Consider the following 26,801-nt stretch of genomic DNA (forward strand, 5'->3'; position numbering starts at 1 on the left):
TATATGTATATTAATATGTATAACTGAATCACTGCTGTACACCGGAAATTAACACAACTAGATTAGATTAACTAATCTTCAGATTAGATTAACTAGACTTCAATTAATTAAAAAAGAGACACCCTACCCAGGGTTTGACGAATGCCTACACGACAGTGATGTTTAAAGACGAGCTCAGACATTTCATCCCCAGTGAGATTTTCCCAGTATCACTGTGTAATGAAAAAACCACCCCAGAAGTTGAGAACTGATCACATTTAATACTGATATTAGGAGTGGGGACCCTGCGCTGTGCTCCTGGTGTGGAGCAGGCTGAGGATAAGTTCGGTGGGCGGGCCGGAGCTGGGCTCGGCCCTGGGCACACAGCAGGCGCTCGGTGACTGCAGTCGGAAGGGGTGACATGCGGGTGGGGGAGGACACAGGGCTGCCCTCCCCACGCAGCTCCCGCCTTGCTAAAGGGCCTTTTTCCCCACCAAGGCAGAGGCCACTTGCTCCCTGGCATACAGTAGGCACTCGATGCTTTCCGTTGGGTAAGTAAACATACGGGACACCATCTCCCAACTGTTGAGTGATGGGGACCGAATGGCTGCCAAGGCCCGCTGGGTCCTAAAGCCCTTTGGATTCAGGGGCCAAGGAAGTAAGGTTTTGGCTGCATCGTGTCCAGAGAAGGCTGGGCCAGCAGAGGAGGGTGTCTGGCGCTGGCCTCAAGCCATGGCCCACGGCGCCCACACGGCAGCAGGCCAGGCCTTCCCGGGCCTCAGAACACTCCTGCCTACGAAGCAGCCGCCTGGGCCCTGGGGAGGCGACGTGCGCTGCCCAGGAGGCGGGGGTGGAACCCGCAGGTCTTCACAGGACCAGCACAGCTGCAGCCCCCAGCACTCAGGCATGCCAGGGAGAGGTGGACACCGGCGTGTGAAGAAACACTCGCTTCCAGTGCTTTCCACAGGGCATTCAAAGCACACTACTCTCCTGCTCACGTGGAGGCAGCGGCCTGACAGGAAGGCCAGGCTGGGCTCAGCCCCCCGGAGCCCGAGTCCTCGGCTGTGGCCCGTCCATGCCAGAGCCCGCGGGAGGCCCTACAGGGGCCCCTCTGTGTCCTCGCTGGCCTCCAGCACCTCCACGTGGCTGTAGGACCTCCAGGCCTGCAGGTTACAGCTCTTCAGGATGGCACCCAGCTGCTTCCCAGGCCCCACCTCGAACGTCTGGGGGAACGCGGTGCCCTTCCTCCGCTCGTATATGGCGTGCATCGTCTGCTCCCACTTCACCGGGGAGACCACCTGCTGCGCCAGCAGCTTCTGGATGTGTTTGGGATGCATGTATCTGTTCCCATCGACGTTCGAGTGCACGGACACCAGCGGCTTCTTGACATCAATCGCCTTTAACACTTGCGCCAGGGGCTCCACGGCCGGCTCCATGAGGCGGGTGTGGAACCCACCGCTAACCGGCAACATCTTGGTGCGTCTGAAGTGATACTTAGAGGAATTCTTCTGGAGAAACTGCAGAGCCTGGAAGAAAAACCAAGGGAGGTTTAAGCCAGTGAGTCTCAGGGGAAGAAACACACAGCGAGGGGGTCACCTCTGACTGACGCCATCAGTCCTCCGTAGAGAATATGCATCTCTCCACACACCCGCGTGTTATTTCACCCCGCACAAGTGCAAAGTTGGTGTCCCGGAAGCCCTTCTGACCATTCACAAGCCCTGCCTGGGCAGGTGACCACCCTATGCCTGAAAGAGAGCCAAGACCAGGAAACGTGGTCCTGTCTCAGCTCCATCACTCACTAGCTCGGTGGCCCCAGGCAAATCTTTGAACGTCTTTTATTCCATCCATGAAATGAGCACAATTTCATCTACTTCATAAGACTGCTGGGAAGTCACCAGACAGGAGGCGTGGAAGAATCTGATACACGAAAAAGCATCTAATCCTGCTACTCGTCATAACTGTTTAAGCTTGTTTCCTTGTTACTCCGTAAACTTCGAGATGACAGTTCAGGAGGCTCCGAGTCTCATCTCACAGTCGAGGGTCTGAAAGCTCTCATCTGGTGTTTCTCTAGAGAAGACCAAAGCTCTCCTTCCCTGCAGCCCGAAGCCACTCCCTGAAGGCTCCTCCGTCCAGAGGGGCCCCCAGGACTAACAGGCCCAGACTCAGAACCACAACATACTTGGCAAATATCTTTGAAACTGTGTATATTCTTAAGAGATCCTGTGCCTTCAGGACACAGCCCAAGGCCTACGACCCTGACAACCCTTCCCTGGGATCGAGCAAAGGGCTTCCTAGGCACAAACCCATTTGCTGCGTCCCTCCAACCTGACGCCACCCATGGCCTACTCAGAAGCTGGGCCAGCTGCTCCTGAAGACTCAAGGAAAGTCACAGTAGCTGATTGACCTTGGGAAATTTTGCTTTACCTCTCTCTGCCTCAGTTTCCTCACCTGTAAAAATGGGGATAACAACAATAGTTATCTCAGGACTATGAGAAGAACTATGCCTGGTATACAAGCTCTACAGAAGAGTTAGCAATTACTGCCTTGTTACCAAGCCCTGGGATTGGTAACATGAAAAAATATAGCAGGGTAGCTCTCTGTGCCCCCAAAGGGTCAGTTCAGTTCAGTTCAGTCGCTCAGTCGCGTCCGACTCTTTGCAACCCCATGAACTGCAGCACGCCAGGCCTCCCTGTCCATCACCATCTCCCGGAGTTCACTCAGACTCACGTCCATCGAGTCAATGATGCCATCCAGCCATCTCATCCTCGGTCGTCCCCTTCTCCTCCTGCCCCCAATCCCTCCCAGCATCAAAGTCTTTCCAATGAGTCAACTCTTCGCATAAGGTGGCCAAAGTACTGGAGTTTCAGCTTTCGTATCATTCCTTCCAAAGAAATCCCAGGGTTGATCTCCTTCAGAATGGACTGGTTAGATGTCCTTGCAGTCCAAGGGACTCTCAAGAGTCTTCTCCAACGCCACAGTTCAAAAGCATCAATTCTTCAGCGCTCAGCCTTCTTCACAGTCCAACTCTCACATCCATACATGACCACAGGAAAAACCATAGCCTTGACTAGATGGACCTTAGTCAGCAAAGTAATGTCTCTGCTTTCTAATATGCTATCTAGGTTGGTCATAACTTTTCTTCCAAGGAGTAAGCGTCTTTTAATTTCATGGCTGCAGTCACCATCTGCAGTGATTTTGGAGCCCCCCAAAATAAAGTCTGACACTGTTTCTACTGTTTCTCCATCTATTTCCCATGAAGTGATGGGACCGGATGCCATGATCTTTGTTTTCTGAATGTTGAGCTTTAAGCCAACTTTTTCACTCTCCTCTTTCACTTTCATCAAGAGGCTTTTGAGTTCCTCTTCACTTTCTGCCATAAGGGTGGTGTCATCTGCATATCTGAGGTTATTGATATTTCTCCCAGCAATTTTGATTCTAGCTTGTGTTTCTTCCAGTCCAGCATTTCTCATGATGTACTCTGCATAAAAGTTAAATAAGCAGGGTGACAATACACAGTCTTGACGTACTCCTTTTCCTATTTGGAACCAGTCTGTTGTTCCATGTCCAGTTCTAACTGTTGCTTCCTGGCCTGCATACAGATTTCTCAAGAGGCAGGTTAGGTGGTCTGGTATTCCCATCTCTCTCAGAATTTTCCACAGTTGATTGTGATCCACACAGTCAAAGGCTTTGGCATAGTCAATAAAGCAGAAATAGATGGTTTTCTGGAACTCTCTTGCTTTTTCATGATCCAGCAGATGCTGGCAATTTGATCTCTGGTTCCTCTGCCTTTTCTAAAACCAGCTTGAACATCAGGGAGTTCACAGTTCACGTATTGCTGAAGCCTGGCTTGGAGAATTTTGAGCATTACTTTACTAGCATGTGAGATGAGTGCAATTGTGCGGTAGTTTGAGCATTCTTTGGCATTGCCTTTGTTTGGGATTTCAATGAAAACTGACCTTTTCCAGTCCTGTGGCCACTGCTGAGTTTTCCAAATCTGCTGGCATATTGAGTGCAGCACTTTCACAGCATCATCTTTTAGGATTTGAAATAGCTCTACTGGAATTCCATCACCTCCACTAGCTTTGTTTGTAGTGATGCTTTCTAAGGCCCACTTGACTTCACATTCCAAGATGTCTGGCTCTAGATGAGCGATCACACCATCGTGATTACCTGGGTCGTGAAGATCCTTTTTGTACAGTTCTTCAAGGGTAGGAGGGGTTAATATTTTCGGTTGGATGGTGCTCGTTCGGCCCGCTCCGAGGGCCCCACCCTGCAGGAGTGTAGCCTGTGCCCACGCATGGCCAGTGCAGCCTGTGGCTCATCAGAGGTCACCAGCCTGTGCCCTGAGTCTGTCTCTTCCACACCAAGGTCACTTAGCTGTCTGAGCCCTGGAGCAAAAGCCACGTGGAGCAGAGCCCAGCATAGCGAGCCATCACGGGGGGTGATCCACGCGTGTGGGCAGCACGGCGGGGTCTGGCCCTCACTGCAGCAGAGTCCAGCCTGACCTAGGGCTCCACACCCAAGACCACGCTCCACCTGTCTCCATCACCCCAAAGGACGTGCCTCCGGTGCGTCCCACCTCCACCATCACGGGCGCTGGCCTCTCTGCCTCAGCTTCCTGCAGCTGAGCTGCCATGCTCAGAGCACAGGACTGGCCGTGAGAACTGGATGGGCTGAGCCAGGACGGAGCAGCACCAGCCTGACTTCTGCACTCCACAGGCCCCAGCCAGGCGCACGGCACAGAGCCAGCCCTGCTGCTCGGGGCGCCTCTCAGCCTGGGGCACCCCTGCTCTTGGCAACCCCACCCTCTGCGCAGCGCCTCCTGGGCTGCCTCCTCGGCCCATCTGGTAGCCAGCCTGACCCCTACGGTGTCCTGAAACCTGGAGTCTTCTGTTCACAGCTGCCTTCCTTTGACGGCAGGAACCCTGGTTGATCTTTCTGTGTGTCCTCGGCCTGAGAAAGGATGTCGGCAGTGAGTGGAGTCTGGACAGAGGAAAGTGTGCAAAAACAGACACCTCAGAAAAAGCAGAGCGACCCAGCAGGAGGCAGCTGCTCCTCTGAGGAAGCGAAGGGACAAGAGGCTGCGAGGAGGCCAGAGCGTATCACAGGGAGGCCCTGGAGATGACCTGGTTCAGACCCTTTGCCTTCCACGTGGGCTGGGGATTTGCCCGGGGTCCGGTCGTCCCTCATCACTGGAGCACGTGGCGGAGTGGGGACAGTACCCAGCCTCCCCCTGGAGCACTTGCCCCACCACAGACACGCTGGCCCTCAAACACTTGCCAAGACCAGGGCTGAGCAGAGCACCCGTTAGGCTCAGCGGGGTCCCGGGTGCGGAGTAAGTCCCACCTTCTGCACCGAACTGGGTTCTAGGAAGGCTGCTCCCGCCAACACCAACCTCCAGGTGTCCCGAGATCACCCTGCAGTCAGGAAATAGGTAGTTGGCCACCTCGCACACGGGGTCCTCTATGCCCTGAGTCTTGCAGTGTTCCTGGGCTTCCAGACAGGCAACAGCGAACTTGGACTGACGCTGGCCGAGGACGGACAACATGCCACTGGGCACGGCTTCCGAGGCTTCCTGCATGGCCTCAGCTCGAATTTTCACTGCGTACAGACCTACACGGAGAGAAGTGCATTTGGAAAAATCAGGGCACATGATGGAGAAGGAAGCCCAGGCCTGAGAAACAAAGCACAAACTCCACCCTCACTGGAGACACTGGTACTGGATCCATCACCAGTTCACAAGCTGCCGCTCTAGGGATCTGAACTGCAGAGATGGTCCCCCGATCATCAGAGAGAAAGGCACGGTCCCTGGCACAGTACAAATGAACCCACGGAGCTTCCTGCCTTAGAGCTGGCTGGTGCAGGATGGTGGTTCTTGACCAGGGTGATTTTACCCCCAGGGCGGTATCTGGAAACAGCTTTTGATCATCAGGGGGGTGGCGGGTGCTACTGGAATCTGGTGGGCACAGGCCAGGGATGCTGTTCAACAGCCTACAAAAAACAGCCCCCCAAGTAAGAATCATCTGTTCCAAAACGTCAACAGTGCTGTTGAGAAACCCTGGCACAGAGTGGAAAGGAAGAGACTCTGAGCTGCATCGCTTAAGGGAAGTCATGACCTCCTTCCAGGTCAAATTTTTAGCTAGTACAATGAAGACAATAATATCTAGCCTGCCTGAACTGTAGTGAAAACTGAGAACTACAAATTATTTTAGAGAAACGGTGCTGAACAAGGAAAATAATTAAGAACCTCTAGATGCCTGGAATGATGTACAAACAAGTATATGAGTTTTAATAACATAATTATCGTAAATCAAGCATGACTGCCTTCACTGGAGAGCTCGACACTGGCAAGGCAGATGAGCTAGAGAGCAGGGCTCCCAGCTCAGTGTGGCTCAAGTGTGAAGTGGGAGGACGGGGCTGTGTGCCCAGGGAGGCAGCTGCCGTGATCATGATGTGAGAACAGACTGAACACGATTCACAACAGCCAGGACACGGAAACAACTTCAGTGTCCCCAGGTGAATGGGTGAAGATGTGGTGCACATATATACAAGGGAATACCCCTCAGGCATGAAAAATAACGAGCACAAAGCCATCTGCAGCAACGGGGATGAACCCAGAGAGTATCACGCTAAGAGAGGTGAGCCAGAGAGACAGACGCCATATGACATCAGTTGCACGTGAAATCGAAAATACGGCACAGGGGACTTCCCTGCTGGCCCAGTGGATAGGCACTCGCCTTCCAATGCCAGGGACACGGGTTTGAGCCCTGGTAGGGGAAAAACAATACCCAGCTGTGGATGGGACTGGTGATAGAAGCAAGGTCCGATGCTGTAAGGAGCAATACTGCATAGGAACCTGGAATGTCAGGTCCATGAATCAAGGCAAATTGGAAGTGGTCAAACAAGAGATGGCAAGAGTGAACGTCGACATTCTAGGAATCAGCAAACTAAAATGGACTGGAATGGGTGAATTTAACTCAGATGACCATTATATCTACTACTGCCGGCAGGAATCCCTCAGAAGAAATGGAGTAGCCATCATGGTCAACAAGAGAGTCTGAAATGCAGTACTTGGATGCAATCTCAAAAACGACAGAATGATCTCTGTTCATCTCCAAGGCAAACCATTCAATATCACAGTTATCCAAGTCTATGCCCCAACCAGTAACGCTGAACAAGCTGAAGTTGAACGGTTCTATGAAGACCTACAAGACCTTTTAGAACTAACAGCCAAAAAAGATGTCCTTTTCATTATAGGGAACTGGAATGCAAAAGTAGGAAGTCAAGAAACACCTGGAGTAACAGGCAAATTTGGCCTTGGAATGCGGAATGAAGCGGGGCAAAGGCTAATAGAGTTCTGCCAAGAGAACGCACTGGTCATAGCAAACACCCTCTTCCAACAGCACAAGAGAAAACTCTACACATGGACATCACCAGATGGTCAACACCAAAATCAGATTGATCATATTCTTTGCAGCCAAAGATGGAGAAACTCTATACAGTCAACAAAAACAAGACAAGGAGCTGACTGTGGCTCAGATCATGAACTCCTTATCACCAAATTCAGACTCAAATTGAAGAAAGTAGGAAAACCGCTAGACCATTCAGGTATGACCTGAATCAAATCCCTTATAATTATACACTGGAAGTGAGAAATAGATTTAAGGGCCTAGATCTGATAGATAGAGTGCCCGATGAACTATGGAATGAGGTTTGGGACATTGTACAGGAGACAGGGATCAAGACCATCCCCATGGAAAAGAAATGCAAAAAAGCAAAATGGCTGTCTAGGGAGGCCTTACAAATAGCTGTGAAAAGAAGAGAGGTGAAAAGCAAAGGAGAAAAGGAAAGATATAAGCATCTGAATGCAGAGTTCCAGAGAATAGCAAGAAGAGATAAGAAAGCCTTCTTCAGCGATCAATGCAAAGAAATAGAGGAAAACAACAGAATGGGAAAGACTAGAGATCTCTTCAAGAAAATTAGACATACCAAGGGAACATTTCATGCAAAGATGGGATCGATAAAGGACAGAAATGGTCTGGACTTAAAAGCAGAAGATATTAAGAAGAGGTGGCAAGAATACACAGAAGAACTGTACAAAAAGATCTTCACGACCCAGATAATCATGATGGTATGATCTCTAATCTAGAGCCAGACATCCTGGAATGTGAAGTCAAGTGGGCCTTAGAAAGCATCACTACGAACAAAGCTAGTGGAGGTGATGGAATTCCAGTTGAGCTGTTTCAAATCCTGAATGATGCTGTGAAAGTGCTGCACTCAATATACCAGCAAATTTGGAAAATTCAGCAGTGGCCACAGGACTGGAAAAGGTCAGTTTTCATTGAAATCCCAAAGAAAGGCAATGCCAAAGAATGCTCAAACTACAGCACAATTGCACTCATTGGAGAAGGCAATGGCACCCCACTCCAGTACTCTCGCCTGGAAAATCCCATGGACGGAGGAGCCCGGTAGGCTGCAGTTCATGCGGTCGCGAAGAGTCGGACATGACTCAGCGACTTCACTTTCACTTTTCACTTTCATGCATTGGAGAAGGAAATGGTAACCCACTCCAGTGTTCTTGCCTGGAGAATCCCAGGGATGGGGGAGCCTGGCGGGCTGCCATCTCTGGGGTCACACAGAGTCGGACACGACTGAAGTGACTTAGCAGCAGCAGCAGCACATGCTAGTAAAGTAACGCTCAAAATCCTCCAAGCCAGGCTTCAGCAATGCGTGAACTGTGAACTCCCTGATGTTCAAGCTGGTTTTAGAAAAGGCAGAGGAACCAGAGATCAAATTGCCAACATCCGCTGGATCATGGAAAAAGCACGAGAGTTCCAGAAAAACATCTATTTCTGCTTTATTGACTATGCCAAAGCCTTTGACTGTGTGGATCACAATCAACTGTGGAAAATTCTTCAAGAGATGGGAATACCAGACCACCTGACCTGCCTCTTGAGAAATCTGTATGCAGGCCAGGAAGCAACAGTTAGAACTGGACATGGAACAACAGACTGGTTCCAGATAGGAAAAGGAGTACGTCAAGGCTGTATATTGTCACCCTGCTTATTTAACTTCTATGCAGAGTACATCATGAGAAATGCTGGACTGGAAGAAACGCAAGCTGGAATCAAGATTGCTGGGAGAAATATCAATAACCTCAGATATGCAGATGACACCACCCTCATGGCAGAAAGTGAAGAGGAACTCAAAAGCCTCTTGGTGAAAGTGAAAGAGGACAGTGAAAAAGTTGGTGTAAAGCTCAACATTCAGAAAACTAAGATCACAGCATCTGGTCCCATCACTTCATGGGAAATAGATGGGGAAACAGTGGAAACAGTGTCAGACTTCATTTTTGGGGGCTCCAAAATCACTGCAGATGGTGACTGCAGCCATGAAATTAAAAGACGCTTACTCCTTGGAAGAAAAGTTATGATCAACCTAGATAGTATATTCAAAAGCAGAGACATTACTTTGCCAACAAAGGTCCGTCTAGTCAAGGCTATGGTTTTTCCTGCGGTCATGTATGGATGTGAGAGTTGGACTGTGAAGAAGGCTGAGCGCTGAAGAATTGATGCTTTTGAACTGTGGTGTTGGAGAAGACTCCTGACAGTCCCTTGGACTGCAAGGAGATCCAACCAGTCCATTCTGAAGGAGATCAGCCCCGGGATATCCTTGGAGGGAATGATGCTAAAGCTGAAACTCCAGTACTTTGGCCACCTTATGCGAAGAGTTGACTCATTGGAAAAGACTCTGATGCTGGGAGGGATTGGGGGCAAGAGAAGGGGACGACCGAGGATGAGATGGCTGGATGGCATCACGGACTCGATGGACGTGAGTCTGAGTGAACTCCGGGAGTTGGTGATGGACAGGGAGGCCTGGCGTGCTGTGATTCATGGGGTTGCAAAGAGTTGGACCCAACTGAGCGACTGAACTGAACTGAGGGAAACTAGGATTCCACATGCTGCGGGGCAACTAAGCCACAACCAGAGAGAAGCCCACGCGCTATAACAAAGAGCTGATGCAGCCAAAGATAAATAAGTAAAACATGAAAACAACAACTTAAAAAACCCCAACTCAAATGAACATGCCTCAGGTACGGACTCAGACACAGAGAGCAGACTACTTGTGGCTGCCAAGGGCGAGGGGAGGTGGGGGGGCGGAGATGATTGAGCATTTGGGATTCGCAGATGCCAACTATTATGCACGAGGATATATACTCAATATCCTGTGATAACCCATAATGTAAATGAAGATAAAAAGTATATACGTATAACGGAATCACTTCACTGAAGAGCAGAAATTGACACAACATTGTAACTTCACTATACTTCAGAAAAACTGGAGAAAAAAGACTGGACTGGATTCATGCTATCCAATCACTGGATAGCATCGCCCTGGTCCTGGGCCTGCTCCCTGGTGGGGAGGAGATGACCAGATCAAGAAGCAGTTAAGGGACGAGTCCGGGGTTTGATGGGACGACAAGGTCAGAGGAACAAACCCTGCGCCCTTTCTCTCAACATACCTTCATTCACCCAGCACTGAGTATGTCTGCGCTGGAGTTTCAGCCCCTTACACAAGCAGAACTATGGAGCAAACACATTAAGAGCCCGTGTTAGGAAGCAGGAGAGAACACACAGCAATGTGGAGGCCCTCCCAAGCAGGCATTAAATAACTGCGAACTGTCAACTGAAAAAACACATCAATAATCCTGCAAATTATGTACACATTAAACCATATTTCTATAAAATATCTTTATTAGGATGTAGAAATATGAAAATTTTTTTCACTTTCTTGACCAGGCTTTCTTTCTATAATGCTTTTTTAAAAAAGAGGTGAAATTCACATAAAATATAACCAGTTTTAAGTGCATAAATGCAGCAGTATTTGTTGTATTCAGAACGTACAGGACTTTCTTGGTGGTCTAGTGGTTAAGAAGCCACCAGCAAATGCTGGGACACGGGTTCAATCCCTGGTCTGGGAAGTTTCCACATGCTGTCAGGCAGCTAGGCTTGTATGCAGCAACTACTGAGCCCACACTCGAGAGCTGGTGCTCTGCCACGTGAGAAGCGTGTGCGCCACACCTAGGGAGGAGCCCCTGCTCGCAACATCGAGAGAGAAGCCCGCGGGCAGCAGCAAAGACCCGGCACAGCCGAAAAACCCTTTCCATCAGCCCACAAAACACCCCACACCCACCGAGCAATCACTCTCCATTTCTCCTTCCCTCCCCCAGTAACCTCTAATCGGCTGTCTATGAATTTATGTATTCCGGACATTTCATAGAAAATTAAGCGAGCTTTGTGTCTGGCTTCTGTCACCTAGCACGTTTCTGATGTTCGTCCATGCTCCCACATCAGGATTTTATTTCTTTTTATGGCTGAATATTCCACTGGGTCGATCTACCGCAATTTGTTTATCCACTCATCTGATTATGGACATTTGGATCATTTCTGCCTTTTGGAAATGAATATGAATAACACTGTCACAAACATCTGTGTGCAGGTTTTCCAGTGTGGACATGTGTTTTCATCTCTTAGGTACAGACTTGTGAGCAGAACCACCGGGCCACACAGCAACTCCACGTTTACCTTGAGGATCCACCAAACTGCCTTCCACGACGGCGGCGCTGCCTTATATTTCAACAGTGTGTGAGGTTCCTACATCCTTGCCAACACATACTATTTTCCTCTTGTTTTTTTAAATTAAAGCCATCCTGGTGGGCATGAAGTGGTACCTCACTGAGCTTTTGATTTGTATTTCCCTAATGGTTGGTGGTCTGGTATTCCCATCTCTAAGAATTTTCCACAGTTTGTGGTGATCCACACAGTCAAAGGCTTGGGCATAGTCAATAAAACAGAAGTAGTTGTTTTTCCGGAACTCTCTCGCTTTTTCAATGATCCAACGGATGTTGGCAATTTGATCTCTGGTTCCTCTGCCTTTTCTAAGTCCAGCTTGAGCATCTGGAAGTTCATGGTTCACATACTGTTGAAGCCTGGCTTGGAGAATTTTGAGCATTACTTTACTAACGTGTGAGATGAGTGCAATTGTGTGGTAGTTTGAGCATTCTTTGGCATTGCCTCTCTTTGGGATTGGAATGAAAACTGAACTTTTCCAGTCCTGTGGGCATTGCTGAGTTTTCCAAATTTGCTGGCGTATTGAGTGCAGCAATTTCACAGCATCATCTTTTAGGATTTGAAATAGCTCAGCTGCAATTCCATCACTTCCACTAGCTTTGTTCATAGTGATGCTTCCTAAGGCCCACTTGACTTCACATTCCAGGATGTCTGGCTCTAGATGACTGATCACACCATTGTGATTATCTGGGTTGTGAAGACCTTTTCTGCATAGTTTTTCTGTGTATTCTTGCCACCCTTTCTTAGTATCTTCTGCTTCTGTTAGGTCCATAGCATTTCTATCCTTTATTGTGCCCATCTTTACATAAAATGTTCCCTTGGTATCTCTAATTTTCTTGAAGAGATCTCTAGTCTTTCCAACAAACTGTGGAAAATTCTTAAAGAAATGGAAACACCAGACCACTGCCTCCTGAGAAATCTGTATGCAGGTCAAGCAGCAACAGTTAGAACTGGACATGGAACAACAGACTGGTTCCAATTTGGGAAAGGAGTATGTCAAGGCTTATATTATCCCCTTGCTTCTTTAACTTATATGCAGAGGACATCATGCAAAATGCCAAGCTGGATGAAGCACAAGCTGGAATCAAGATTTCTGGGAGAAATAGCATTAACCTCAGATATGCATATAACACCACACTTATGGCAGGCAGTGAAAAAGAACTAAAAGAGCCTCTTGATGAAAGTGAAAGAGGAGAGTGAAAAAGTTGGCTTAAAACTCAACATTCAGAAAACTAAGATCATGGCATCTGGTCCCATCACTTCATGGCAAATAGATGGGGAAACAATGGAAACAGTGACAGACTTTATTTTCTTGGGCTCCAAAATCACTGCAGATGGTGACTGCAGCCATGAAATTAAAAGACACTTGCTCCTTGGAAGAAAAGCAATGACTAAGCTAGACAGCATATTAAAAAGCAGAGACACCACTTTGCCAACAAAGGTCCATCTAGTCAAGGCTATGGTTTTTCCAGTGGTCATATATGGATGTGAGAGTTGGACTATTAAGAAAAATGAGTGCCGAAAAATGGATGCTTTTGAACTGTGGTGTTGGAGAAGACTCTTGAGAGTCCCTTGGACTGCAAGGAGATGCAACCAGTCCATCCTAAAGGAGATCAGCCCTGAATATTCATTGGAAGGACTGATGTTGAAGCTGAAACTCCAATCCTTTGGCCACCTGATGCGAAGAACTGACTCATTTGAAAAGACCCTGATGCTGGGAAAGATTGAAAGCAGGAGAAGGGGACAACAGAGGAGGAGATGGTTGGATGGCATTACCCACTCAATGGACATGAGTCTGAGTTTGGGTAAGCTCCAGGAGTTCATGATGAACGGGAAGGCTGGCGTGCTGCAGTCCATGGGGTTGCAGAGTTGGACACGACTGAGCAACTGCACTGAACTGAAGGACTATAACGTGATGGCTGAGATGTTGCACATCTTGTCATGTACTCATTGGTTCTTTGTAGGTCTTTAGAGACATGTCTATTCAAGTCCTCTGTACTTAACTATAAGCAAAATGTTGACTTGCTTACACACAAAAACCTTAAGAAATGAAACTGATCTCAAGATCAAACACTGATTTATTCTCTTTCACTTAATGAATATCTACTGAGCGTCCATCACATGACAGGCACTGGAATGCACTAAAATGCCCACGAACAGTGGGACAGACAGAAGCAAGATGCTTTCACAAGACTAAGAGGAGAAAGACACTCCCTGATAAGTCCTTCAAGCTTCGAATCAGGTGAAGTCTGGTCCTCAGGTCCCACTGTCATCCCCACCCATGTGTCCCCTTCTCTAAGCCCTGAGTAGGTCCACAATTGTTTTTGGCGGTGCCCCTTGTCCTCAGTGGGCCCAGCAAGACAACACCCCATGCATAGAATCAATTCCCTTCCCGGGTACCTTCAGAAAATTCCATGGCTCCAGCAAACACCAGGGCTGCAAACTCTCCCACACTGAACCCAGCAGCAGCAACACAGTTCTCAATGACCTGCAGGGACAGATGCAGAGGAACATGAGGCCACGTTCTCAGGGGAGTTGTCTGGGGCTCCGCACTCGCGAGCCGACAGTGTTCAGCAGCTCAGTGAGCCAGGTTCTGCTGGCCTGGTGCTCCAGCTAGAAGATGACACACTGAAGTGGCCTCGACCATCACTGACCAGCCCTTTACTGATGCGGAGCTTCCTTGGCAAGGGAGGTCAAACCCTGCCACTGGACTCCGTGGTTAAGCTGTGACTCCAACCCGGGGCTCTGGATTCTCCTGCTTCTGCCTCTCAGGACGATGGAGACAGAGGGCACCAAGTACAGAAGTTAAGTGCATGCCCTTCACAGTCACAGAGAGCAGGATTTGATGCTTAGCCTGGGAGAGTCCCCTAACCTCCTCACCTCAGTTATTTCATCTGTGAAATGGGCAGAGCTCAACCTACCCCCACAGGGTTGCTAAGAGAGAATTACATGGAGATAAGGCCTCTAAATCGCTCAGCACAGAGCTGGCCCAGGATAAACACTGGGTAAACGTTATCACGACTTCACAGGACCCCTTAAGCTAATTACTATCTCTGCCATCCTCTTTCCCCATCCATAAAATAATGCTACCAACTTCACAAGGTTGTGGTGAGAATGAAATGGGGTAAAGTTCTGTCTTAACATGTTTTGATATTAAATCATCCCACAATTTCAAGTGAAGGGATACTTTCATCATCTTCTCAACGACCCTTCATGAAGGAAGGTTCATCCTTCTAAAACCGTTTAGTAATTCATTAAATGATTAAGGATCACTTACAATTGAAACCAGCCATTCACTCCCTTCACACACTAGGCAATTTTCACAGTATATTTTATTCTCTGTTATCTGTCTCCTTGCAAGGAGATCCAACCAGTCCATCCCAAAGGAAATCAGCCCTGAATATTCACTGGAAGGACTGATGCTGAAGCTGAAACTCCAATGCTCTGGCCACCTGATGCGAAAAACTGATTCACTGGAAAAGACCCTGATGCTGGGAAATATTGAAGGCGGGAGGAGAAGGAGACCACAGAGGATGAGATGGTTGGATGGCATCACCGACGCGACGGACATGAGTTTGAATAAGCTCCAGGAGTCGCTGATGGACAGGGAGGCCTGGCGTGCTGCAGTCCATGGGGTTGCAAAGAGTCGGACACAACTGAAAGACTGAACTGAACTGATCTATTTCCCTGCCCTAAAACGCAAGCACCGATCCTCGTTTTGATCACGCCAGTTTATCTCCTGCGCCTACCGCAGCGCCTGGCACAGGTGGGACCTCAGGAAGGACCTGCCAAACCGAAGTGGACGCGGCGAGCCCGACAGGAGGGAGCCCCAGGCCTCACCGCGGGCTGCAGGTGATGTAGTTTCTCCACGGCGGCCAGCGAAGCCACGAAGACGGCGGGCTGGCAGTGGACAGTGCGGTCCAGGGCCTCCCGCGGCCCGCGCAAGCTCAGCTCCAGCAGGTCGTAGCCGAGCACGCGGCGGGCGGCGTCGTAAAGCTCGCGGACACGCGGGTAGCGGAGCAGCCCGCGGCCCATGCCCACCATCTGGCTGCCCTGGCCGGGGAAGAGCAGCACCGAGCACTGGCCCGGCTCCCGCCGTCCCGCCGCGACCTCCGCGTCCCGGGATCCTCCGTCCGCCGCGGTCGCCTCTCGCAGCAGCGCCGCCACGTCCACAGCAGCCGGCGGAGGCCGCGGGCAGTTCGAGGAGCCACGGCGGCCGCTCACGCTTCGGGCCCAGGCCCGGGGGGCCCGCGCGACCCGCGCGACCCGGACACTCATGGTGAGGGAACCCGGCCCCCATGCGCGTAACCGGGGCGACCGAGACCCGACTTCCGGAGGCGCGGCGCGGTCCTTGATGTATTTCCCGCCGGGCGGGCTGAGGCACCCGCGGGGAGAAAGGTTCCGCGAGTACCAGTTCCGGCCCAGGCTCTGAAACTAGTGACTGGTCTCTGGGGATCCGTGGGGGCACGTGCTTAATTAAACCTGCTCGGGGAAGAAGAAAATGCCACACCGCACCCTGAGCCCTCACAAACATTTATGGACTAAGCAACTTAACGCAGTGTAATAGTCAACCTAGCGGTGGACAAGTGCTTGAAACGCTTCCGTGTTCCTTATTGTATTTGATTAACCGCGCTGCTGTGCTCTCTTTTATATTAATAATTCCTTCAGCCCAGACACACTGTAAGCTTTCAGTACACATATGTTACATTGGACAGAGCCCTGGAGATTTTTCAGACATTAGCCTGTTTTAATTCCTCACAGTAACGCTATGGTTACTTTGGCCTTGGAGTACGGAATAAAGCAGGGCAAAGGCTAATAGAGTTTTGCCAAGAGAACGCACTGTTCATAGCAATCACCCTCTTCCAACAGCACAAGAGAAGACTTTACACATGGACATCACCAGATGGTCAACACCGAAATCAGATTGTTTATATTCTTTGGAGCCAAAGATGGAGAAGCTCTATACAGTCAGCAAAAGCAAGTCCAGGAGCTGACTGTGGCTCAGATCAGGAACTCCTATTGCCAAATTCAGACTTAAATTGAAGAAAGTAGGGAAAACCACTAGACCATTCAGGTATGACCTAAATCAAATCCCTTATGATTATACAGTGGAAGTGAGAAATAGATTTAAGGGACTAGATCTGATAGAGTGCCTGATGAACTATGCATGGAGTTTCATGAAATTGTATAGGAGGCAGGGATCAAGACCATCCCCCCAAAAAAGAAATGCAAAAAAGCAAAATGGCTGTCTGAGGGGGCCTTACAAATAGCTGTGGAAAGAGGAGAAGTGAAAAGCAAAGGAGAAAAGGAAAGATATACCCATTTGAATGCAGAGTTCCAAAGAATAGCAAGGAGAGATAAGAAAGCCTTCTTCAGTGATCAGTGCAAAGAAATAAAGGAAAACAATAGAATGGGAAAGACTAGAGATCTCTTCAAGAAAATTAGAGATACCAAGGGAACATTTCATGCAAAGATGGGCTCAATAAAGGACAGAAATGGTCTGGACTTGACAGAAGCAGAAGATATTAAGAAAAGGTGGCAAAAATACACAGAAGAACTATACAAAAATAATTTTCACAACCCAGATAATCATGAAGGTATGATCACTAATCTAGAGCCAGACATCCTGGAATGTGAAGTCAAGTGAGCCTTAGGAAGCATCACTATGAACAAAGCTAGTGGAGGTGATGGAATTCCAGTTGAGCTGTTTCAGATCCTGAAAGATGATGCTGTGAAAGTGCTGCACTCAATACGCCAGCAAATTTGGAAAATTCAGCAGTGGCCACAGGACTGGAAAAGGTCAGTTTTCATTCCAATCCCAAAGAAAGGCAATGCCAAAGAATGCTCAAACTACCACACAATTACACTCATCTCACATGCTAGTAATGCTCAAAATCCTCCAAGGCAGGCTTCAACAGTACATGAACTGTGAACTTCCAGATATTCAAGCTGGTTTTAGAAAAGGCAGAGGAACCAGAGATCAAATTGCCAATATCCATTGGATTATTGAGAAAGCAAGAAAGTTCCAGAAAAACATCTATTTCTGCTATTGACTATGCCAAAGCCTTTGACTGTGTGGACCACCACAAACTGTGGAAAATTCTTCAAGAGATGGGAATACCAGAACATCTGACCTGCCTCCTGAGAAATCTGTATGCAGGTCAAGAAGCAACTGTTAGAACTGACATGGAACAACAGACTGGTTCCAAACAGGGAAAGGAGTACGTCAAGGCTGTATATTGTCACCCTGCTTATTTAACTTCTGAGCAGAGTACATCATGAGAAATGCTGGGCTGGAAGAAGCACAAGCTGGAACCAAGACTGCCGGGAGAAATATCAATGACCTCAGATATGCAGATGACACCACCCTTACGGCAGAAAGTGAAGAGGAGCTAAAGAGCCTCTTGATGAAACTGAAAGAGGAGAGTGAAAAAGTTGGCTTAAAGCTCAACATTCAGAAAACGAACATCATGGCATCCGGTCCCATCACTTCATGGCAAATAGATGGGAAAACAGTGAGAGACTTCATTTTGGGGGCTCCAAAATCACTGCAAATGGTGACTGCAGACATGAAATTAAAAGATTCTTACTCCTTGAAAGGAAAGTTATGGCCAACCTAGATGGCATATTAAAAAGCAGAGACATTACTTTGCCAACAAAAGTCTGTCTAGTCAAGGCTATGGTTTTTCCAGTGGTCATGTATGGATGTTAGAGTTGGAGTATAAAGAAAGCTGAACACCGAAGAATGGATGCTTTTGAAGTGTGGTGTTGGAGAAGACTCTTGAGAGTCACTTGGACTGCAAGGAGATCCAACCAGTCCATTATAAAGGAGATCAGTCCTGAATATTCACTGGAAGGACTGATGTTGAAGCTGAAACTCCAGTCCTTTGGCCACCTGATGTGAAGAACTGACTCATTTGAAAAACCCTGATGCTGGGAAAGATTGAAGGTGGGAGGAGAAGAGGATGACAAAGGATGAGATGGTTGGATGGCATCACCAACTCAATGGACGTGAATTTGAGTAAGCTCCGGGAGTTCATGATGAACAGGGAAGACTGGTGTGCTGCAGTCCATGGGGTCACAAAGAGTCAGACACAACTGAGCAACTGAACTGAACTCTATGGTAAATAGGTGCTATTATTATCCTCAGTTTACACATGTTGTATCCCTGGGTTGGGAAGATCCTCAGGGGAAGGCAAGGTCTAGCCCCTCCAGTATTCTGGCCTGGAAAATTCCATGGGGTAGGCTACAGTCCATGGAGTCGCAAAGAGTCAGGCACGACTGAGCGACTTTCACTTTCACTTTTCAGACAGAGTCTCAAAGGTTAAGTGGCAGATGGTTAGTGACAGAAGTAGGACTGGAGATTGGGATTATCTGGTTTCCAGGTTGTGGTGCCAGGCTGGGTTAGAGAGAATCTAATTCTGAACCCACCTGTATCTATACCCCTTCCCTCCCCTGCCAGCCTCTAAGGAGCTCTGGACACACACACACACTCTGGACACACACACACACATCTCAGACTGAGAAAGATCTAGGTGGACTCACATAATCAAATCTCACAAGTGGGTTTGTCCTGAGAAAAGAATCAGATGAGCAAAGACATAGCTCTTAGGAGATGCACAGTCCCCTTGCTTTTGACACAGAAAAGATGGAAATGAGGTGCATATCCAGCCAGAGGTGATTAGCTACTGATGGTAAGTCCATACAATGCTGTGTCCTCAAAGATGTGGAAGAGATGTTTAGGTTAAGACATGAACAGAGGACACGCTGCCCCCAGAAGCCTATCAACCCACAGAAGAGGAATCTTTTAAAGACATAAACCGCCGGACAGAGAGAACAGGAAAGGGGGCCCTAGCAACAGAATCTCTTCCAGCTAGAAAGCATGAGGCCCAGTATGATTTAGCAGACTGCAGACAGCTGAGAGCTGAGAAAGAAAGAAGGTGAAGTCGCTCAGTTGTGTCTGACACTTTGCGATCCCATGGACTGTAGTCTACCAGGCTTCTCTGTCCATGGGATTTTTCAGGCATGAGTACTGGAGTGAGTTGCCATTTCCTTCTCCAGGGGATCTTCCGGACCCAGGGATCAAACCCAGGTCTCCTGCATTGCAGGCAGATGCTTTACCCTCTGAGCCACCAGGGAAGCCCCAAGAGCTGAGAACCAGCCCTTATTCATACAACAGAATTTTCAAATGCTTAGGAACTGGCAGCGATAGTCACTTGTAGATCTAAAAGTTAAAACAGCTGAAATAAAGAGAACTATTTGAAGGTGTCTTTGAAGAAGACAGATCTTTAGCTATCTTTCCTGTCTCTAGCTCTCCCTCATTCTGGCAAATTCTTGCTAGTACTTCTACTGATGCTTACCTTTGGCCCATGTATTATCAATAGACTTGTAGCCTTTATAAAAAATGCATAAATACAGTACAGCTGTTTATGCTTCAGCAACAATATCAAACTGTGTCTCAGGACCGAGAGGAAGATTCCTCCATATGATCTAAAGACAGGGGGGAATGTTAGGGACCAAACGACGGGCTCTAGGACCTGAGTCATGTTTACCAGAAAGAGACAGGACATGCGCTCATCCTGCCTGGCCAATCATGTAACGCCAGCTACTCCTGTAACTGAGACAAAAAACTGCCTGTATATAAGCCGCCATACTCCTTTGTTCGGGGCTCTCATCAGATTCCACTGTGCTGGATGAGACTTGGGCCCTAGCGCGCTAGAAATAAACTCCCTTCTTGCCTTTGCATTACTGTGGTGGACTTGCTCTCTCCGTCGGTTCGGAGATACGGGCTTGGTGCATAACAATTCTTAGCTCTGGTAAGGACTGGGCAAGCAGGGGACAGGGGTGAATGTGAGGACTGTCCCGGAACAGTGGATACTGACTGCTGAATGCAGCGACTCTGCCCATGCCCCCCCAAGCTGGGCTCCCAGAAATGTGCCGCCAGACCCCTACCCTCCAGGCAAGAGCTGGAGGGCCTTTGGAGACTGTGACCAGTCCAAGAGGAAAGTCCTAAAGATACTGACGCAGATGTCCCTGGTGGTTAGTGACAATGGTTAAGAATCTGCCTTCCAATGCAGGGGATAATGGTTGGATCCCTGGCTCCCACAATCTAAGATTCTTCAAGCTGAGCAGAGCTACAAAAAATAAAAAATAACAACAATGGGTAGGAGTCAGAGACTATCATGAGAAAAGAAATTAACTGTTTGAGGAAAGCTACCCTTGAGCCTGCATGCCACAACAGAAGATCTCACAGGCTGCACCTGAGACCTGACATCCAAGGATAAATAAACCAATATCTAACAAATAAATGAGGATATTGACAGACCAGGAAGTTACCGAACAGCCACTGAGTTCAATTCACAGTGAAGCTAATTCAACATATATCATCCGTAGACTTATTTTCCCTTTTTCTTCTAATCATGAGCAGCTAGCCAAACATCCCCACACATCTGAGGAAAGCCTCTAACATACAGAAAAATAAATTAATAAATAAGACAATGGCAACATGGGAATTCCCTGGTGGCCCAGTGGTTAGGACTTGGTGCTTTCACTGTTGTGGTCCATGTTCAGTCCCTGGTGGGGACTGAATCTAAGATTCTGTAACTAGGCAGTGTGGCAAAGAATAAAAAATAACAACAATAAGAAAAATAAATCATAGCAACAATATAAAATAAAAAATAACAACAGCATCTCCTCTGTTCATGTCTTAACCTGAACATCTCTTCCACATCTCTGATAGGAATCAAGGACTGTTATTGAGAGAAGAAAGTAGTTGTTTTAAGAAAATGACCCTTGATAACTGAGAGGTAAGTGAAGCCATTGCGTCAATGAAAAAAAAAAACAGGAAGTTTTTTTTTTTAAGAACATTCAGAAAACAAACAAACAAAAAAAACAGTGCGTTGGAATAATAAATAAGACAGCAGAATTTAAAAAATCAACAGAAGGATTTCCCTGGAGGTCCCATGCTTGAGGCTCCATGCTTCCAATGGAGGGGGCACTGGTTTGATCCCTGGTCAGCTAACTAAGATCCCGCATGCAAAAAAAAATAAATTAATTAAGTAAGTAAAAACATTAGGGACTTCCCTGGTGGTCCAGTGGCTAAGACTCCATGCTCCCAGTGCAGGGGACCTGGGTTCAATCCCTGGTCAGGGAACTAGATCCCACATGCCACAACTAAAGAGTTTGCAGGCTGCAAGTGAAGACTTGGTGCAAATAAATAAATAAATATTTTTTAAAATGTAAAAACCAATAGAGGGCCAGGAAGAGAAAGTTGAAGCAACTTCACAAAAGTTTTTCCTTCTTAAAAAAAAAAAAAAAACAACAAAAAAAAAAACAAATTCTGAGCAGAAGAAAGGAAGTTAGAAGACCAGCCCAGGAAGTCTAGGATTCTGAGTAACAGGGATTCAAGAAAGAGAAGTGAGAAGTTGGAGCGAAGGATACCAAAACTTTTAATTTCTGAAAAATAAAGGATATAAGCATCCCGAGAGCTGGCACCATGGATGAAATTAGATCCACATCGAGGATTTATCAGTATGGAATTCCAGAACTCTGGGGATGAAAAGCTTAAAACTGACCAGGAAGAACAAAACAGGTTTTACACAGAAAGGCTCAGAACGCAGAAGGGCTCCAGCTGGCTCGTCAGTATGTCCTCACGATGCCGCGGGGCAAGAATCTCCAACGCTGAACTGTCACTCAGTCAAGCATCCTTCAAGTCAGCCGTGGGAAAGAACACAAGCTCTCCAAAAAGATACCCCCTCTGCTGTCTTTCTTAAGACGCCTCCTGGAGGTCCAGGGGTTAGGAATCCGCCTGCCAATGCAGGGGACACGGGTTTGATCCCTGGTCCAAGAAGACTCTCCATGCCACAGAGCAACAAAGTCTGTGCATCACCGCTCCTGGGTCTGTGCTCTAGAGCCTGTGCTCTGAAACAAGAGAAACCCCACAATGAGCAGCCGGAGCAACTCTCAACAGGAAAGTCGAGAGGAACTCAAGGAGTCGTGCCACCATTCCAAAAGTCCTCCAAATGTCTCAGTCCACTCCAGAGGAACCTGATTTCCCTGCACTGCCTTGACTTTCACGCTGAGTATCGACTCACACCGCGGTGGCACGTGTGACAGCCCTGTGGGAAAGCCTCGAGGGAAAGCCGCAGATCCCTGTATCAACGCGACGGGAAGCCTGACACTGCTGCTAGAGCTCGGGAGGAAAGCGGACGTGCATGTCCCCACTCGAGACGAGGACTGACTCCCCTGTGGAGACTCCAGAAGTACCCCAAGATCCATGTCAGCACTGGAGAGGAATCCTCAGGTTCTGGCCTCAACTCCGCATGAGGTCTTAGGCCCCGGCACTGACTGGAGAGCAATCCCAAGAGGCCCCTTGAAGCAGAGAAGAGCCAGCACAGCCAAGAGAAAGAAGCTGAACAGCCGGTGAGCCTGGCCTAGGCTCACGTCCACCCTTGGCTGTCTTGATCACTGCCTGATGAACCCTTGTTCTCCCCTCCATGTCCTGCTGCCTGGCTCCATGAAGGACACTGTTCCACCTCGCAGAAGTGTCTGCAGAAGTGCTCCTGAGATCTGGACACAGGTGCAGTGAGCTCAAAAGCAAGAAGACAGACCACCCATGCCTCTGACTGCTTTGTACTGAAAGTCCACACCGCCGCCCTGCAGTACATGCTGATAGGGCAGCCACACCCCGGCCTTGCCCTCCGGCTGCCCCAGAGGACTCTTGCCAACGCTTAGGGAGGCTGAGGCCAGTCTGTGCCCCAGAGAGTTTCACCTTCCCAGGGGGTCTTCCTCTGGCCTGGCTGTCATGCCCACTCTCTCTAGCAGGCAAATCAGTATAGGGCTGTTTTACATATGTTTCTGTTTGTTTGAAACAGTCCACAATTAAGAGAAACAATGCAGACAAATGTTTGAGGAAGTACAAAGAGGTTTTTGACTTATTGTAAGGGGAAGAAAACAAATGACAGAGCCAATGACTATACTGCATGAAGGCACTCTTGCAAAAGAACGCGTGCCTGTATGCTTAGAAAAAGCACAGAAAGACTCTCCAAGTGTTCACGGTGGGTGATGGGAGACTTCAGTTCAGTTCAGTTCAGTTCAGTCGCTCAGTCGTGTCTGACTCTTTGCGACCCCATGAATCGCAGCACGCCAGGCCTCCCTGTCCATCACCATCTCTTGGAGTTCACTCAGACTCACGTCCATCGCGTCCGTGATGCCATCCAGCCATCTCATCCTCGGTCGACCCCTTCTCCTCCTGCCCCCAATCCCTCCCAGCAGCAGAGTCTTTTCCAATAAGTCAACTCTTCGCGTGAGGTGGCCAAGTACTGGAGTTTCAGCTTTAGCATCATTCCTTCCAAAGAAATCCCAGGGTTGATCTCCTTCAGAATGGACTGGTTGGATCTCCTTGCAGTCCAAGGGACTCTCAAGAGTCTTCTCCAACACCACAGTTCAAAAGCATCAATTCTTCAGCGCTCAGCCTTCTTCACAGTCCAACTCTCACATCCATACATGACCACAGGAAAAACCATAGCCTTGACTAGATGGACCTTAGTCGGTAAAGTAATGTCTCTGCTTTTGAATATGCTATCTAGGTTGGTCATAACTTTTCTTCCAAGGAGTAAGTGTCTTTTAATTTCATGGCTGCAGTCACCATCTGCAGTGATTTTGGAGCCCCCCAAAAAAGTCTGACACTGTTTCCACTGTTTCCCCATCTATTTCCCGTGAAGTGATGGGACCAGGTGCCATGATCTTCATTTTCTGAGTGTTGAGCTTTAAGCCAACTTTTTCACTCTCCTCTTTCACTTTCATCACGAGGCTTTTTAGCTCCTCTTCACTTTCTGCCATAAGGGTGGTGCCATCTGCATATCTGAGGTTATTGATATTTCTCCCGGCAATCTTGATTCCAGCTTGCGTTTCTTCCAGTCCAGCGTTTCTCATGATGTACTCTGCATAGAAGTTAAATAAGCAGGGTGACAATATACAGCCTTGACGTACTCCTTTTCCTATTTGGAACCAGTCTGTTGTTCCATGTCCAGTTCTAACTGTTGCTTCCTGGCCTGCATACAGATTTCTCAAGAGGCAGGTTAGGTGGTCTGGTATTCCCATCTCTCTCAGAATTTTCCACAGTTGATTGTGATCCACACAGTCAAAGGCTTTGGCATAGTCAATAAAGCAGAAATAGATGTTTTTCTGGAACTCTCTTGCTTTTCCCATGATCCAGAAGATGTTGGCAATTTGATCTCTGGTTCCTCTGCCTTTTCTAAAACCAGCTTGAACATCAGGAAGTTCATGGTTCATGTATTGCTGAAGCCTGGCTTGGAGAATTTTGAGCATTACTTTACTAGCATGTGAGATGAGTGCAATTGTGTGGTAGTTTGAGCATTCCTTTGCATTGCCTTTCTTTGGAATTGGAATAAAACTGACATTTTCCAGTCCTGTGGCCACTGCTGAGTTTTCCAAATTTGCTGGCATATTGAGTGCAACACTTTCACAGCATCATCTTTCAGGATCTGAAACAGCTCAACTGGAATTCCATCACCTCCACTAGCTTTGTTCATAGTGATGCTTTCTAAGGCTCACTTGACTTCACATTCCAGGATGTCTGGCTCTAGACTAGTGATCACATCATCATGATTATCTGGGTCATGAAGATCTTTTTTGTACAGTTCTTCTGTGTATTTTTGCCACCTCTTCTTAATATCTTCTGCTTCTGTTAGGTCCAGACCATTTCTGTCCTTTATTGAGCCCATCTTTGCATGAAATGTTCCCTTGGTATCTCTAATTTTCTTGAAGAGATCTCTAGTCTTTCCCATTCTGTTGTTTTCCTCTATTTCTTTGCACTGATCGCTGAAGAAGGCTTTCTTATCTCTTCTTGCTATTCTCTGGAACTCTGCATTCAGATGCTTATATCTTTCCTTTTCTCCTTTGCTTTTCGGGAGAGTAGATGACTTTATTTTTTCCTTTTGTCTGTATTTTCCAGCTCTTTTAAATATGAATTACTCATGTAAGAAAGTAAACACACAGACAAAACAGAGGGAAATAACTGCATCTGAATCACACTTAGAATTGAGAAGCCGAATGACACAGTGGTTAAGAATGTGGGCCCTGACCGACTGGCAACAGGGTGACCCTGTCACCTCTCTGAGCATTCTCTGGGGTTTGGGAGGGTGTTTTCCATGCCTCCTTCCCGGACTGACTGGGCTTTGCTTGTGTTGGAGCCGTCAGTCTTGGACACGTCGAGTTGCCCAGGATGAGGGGACGTGTGCACAGGCATGCAGGTGGGACAGAGTCAGGTAGTCGGGGCCTTGAGCGTCAGGTAAAAGGCTTGGACTGGACCCTAAGGCAGTGGGCGCCGCAGAGGATCCTGAGCTGGGGTTGGGGTGGGGGCGTGGAAGGGGCAAGAGAGGAGCTGGGGGCCGGCTATGGAGGACAGCAGACCGAGCTCAGGTGCGGTCTCTGGGATTGGACAGAGGGAGGTGAATTTAACGGGAGGCTTCCCTGCACGGGAAGGGCACCCACATCTCATCTGGACCCGCGTGTGACTCCCTTGGGCAGCCACTGGCCCTCTGCAATGTAGGGTCTCCTCTATAAAAAAGGAGGGGCCGGGTATGTTTCTTCTGCCCTCCCACCCCCAGCCCTGCTGTGCAGCAAGGGTTTGGGAATAGACATCTCTGTCTACCAGGAGGCTCCCCCATGGGCCTGGAGCCCTGCATGCAGGCAGGGCTGGGCTGGAGGAAAGCTGCGATGCCTCCCCCACAGGGCTTCCGGGGCAAGCCACTGGGCACCTCCTTACAGGAAGAGGGCCAGGGCTTGCTGGGAGGCGTGGCCAGATCCACTTCATTAGAAACAACAGCCGGAATGCCTTGGCCCCAGTACTTTGAGGGATCCAGGAAAATGTAATTTCTTTTAAAATCAGAAGAAAAAGATGAGGAGAATGTTATCCTTTTTTCATCCTTGTCTTTAGATCAACACAGTCAAAGGCTGCCCATGAAGGCAGAAATGCCAGGGCCTAGGAAAACCAGACCCCAGCCCTGGGGAAGCAGGCATAGCCCACCTTGCCCCCCGCTTCCCTGCCTCGAGTGTCCATTGTGGGCAGTTGTGGTTCGGCCATCTTGGGGGCCCTGCCAGGCCAAGTTCCCCAAGGGGGCCAGGTCAGGCCTGGGGCTGCAGTCATTAAGCAGCACCAGCAGATGAAGA

General features: G+C 48.4%; 1 protein-coding gene across 3 annotated transcripts; it reads right to left on the minus strand.

Moving 5' to 3' along the window:
- Window positions 1-240: 240 nt before the first annotated feature.
- Window positions 241-15,935, minus strand: MCAT (malonyl-CoA-acyl carrier protein transacylase). Of its 3 annotated transcripts, none has more exons than XM_027968183.3 (4): window positions 15,450-15,935; window positions 14,010-14,097; window positions 5,375-5,592; window positions 241-1,505 (listed from the first exon to the last, which is right to left on the minus strand). In XM_027968183.3, the coding sequence occupies exons 1-4, from the start codon at window positions 15,885-15,887 to the stop codon at window positions 1,077-1,079; spliced, it is 1,173 nt and encodes a 390-aa protein (XP_027823984.2). In that variant the 5' UTR covers window positions 15,888-15,935; the 3' UTR covers window positions 241-1,076. The 3 variants fall into 3 exon arrangements, with proteins under 3 accessions (XP_027823984.2, XP_042103779.1, XP_042103780.1); XM_042247845.1 differs by having other exon boundaries at window positions 14,887-15,890; XM_042247846.2 differs by having other exon boundaries at window positions 1,356-1,505; window positions 5,326-5,592.
- Window positions 15,936-26,801: the final 10,866 nt, after the last annotated feature.

This window comes from Ovis aries, chromosome 3 (genome assembly GCF_016772045.2).
Source record: "Ovis aries strain OAR_USU_Benz2616 breed Rambouillet chromosome 3, ARS-UI_Ramb_v3.0, whole genome shotgun sequence".
In the NCBI taxonomy this organism is placed as follows: domain Eukaryota; kingdom Metazoa; phylum Chordata; class Mammalia; order Artiodactyla; family Bovidae; genus Ovis; species Ovis aries.

Excerpts from the sequence above, each read along its gene's own strand:
- MCAT (XM_027968183.3), bottom strand. The coding sequence starts at position 15,887 with ATGAGTGTCCGGGTCGCGCGGGTCGCGCGGGCCCCCCGGGCCTGGGCC. Across the intron at positions 5,593-14,009 it reads AGCCATGGAATTTTCTGAAG|GTCTGTACGCAGTGAAAATT; the intron begins GTACCCGGGAAG and ends CTCTCCGTGTAG. Across the intron at positions 1,506-5,374 it reads TGATCTCGGGACACCTGGAG|GCTCTGCAGTTTCTCCAGAA; the intron begins GTTGGTGTTGGC and ends TTTTTCTTCCAG.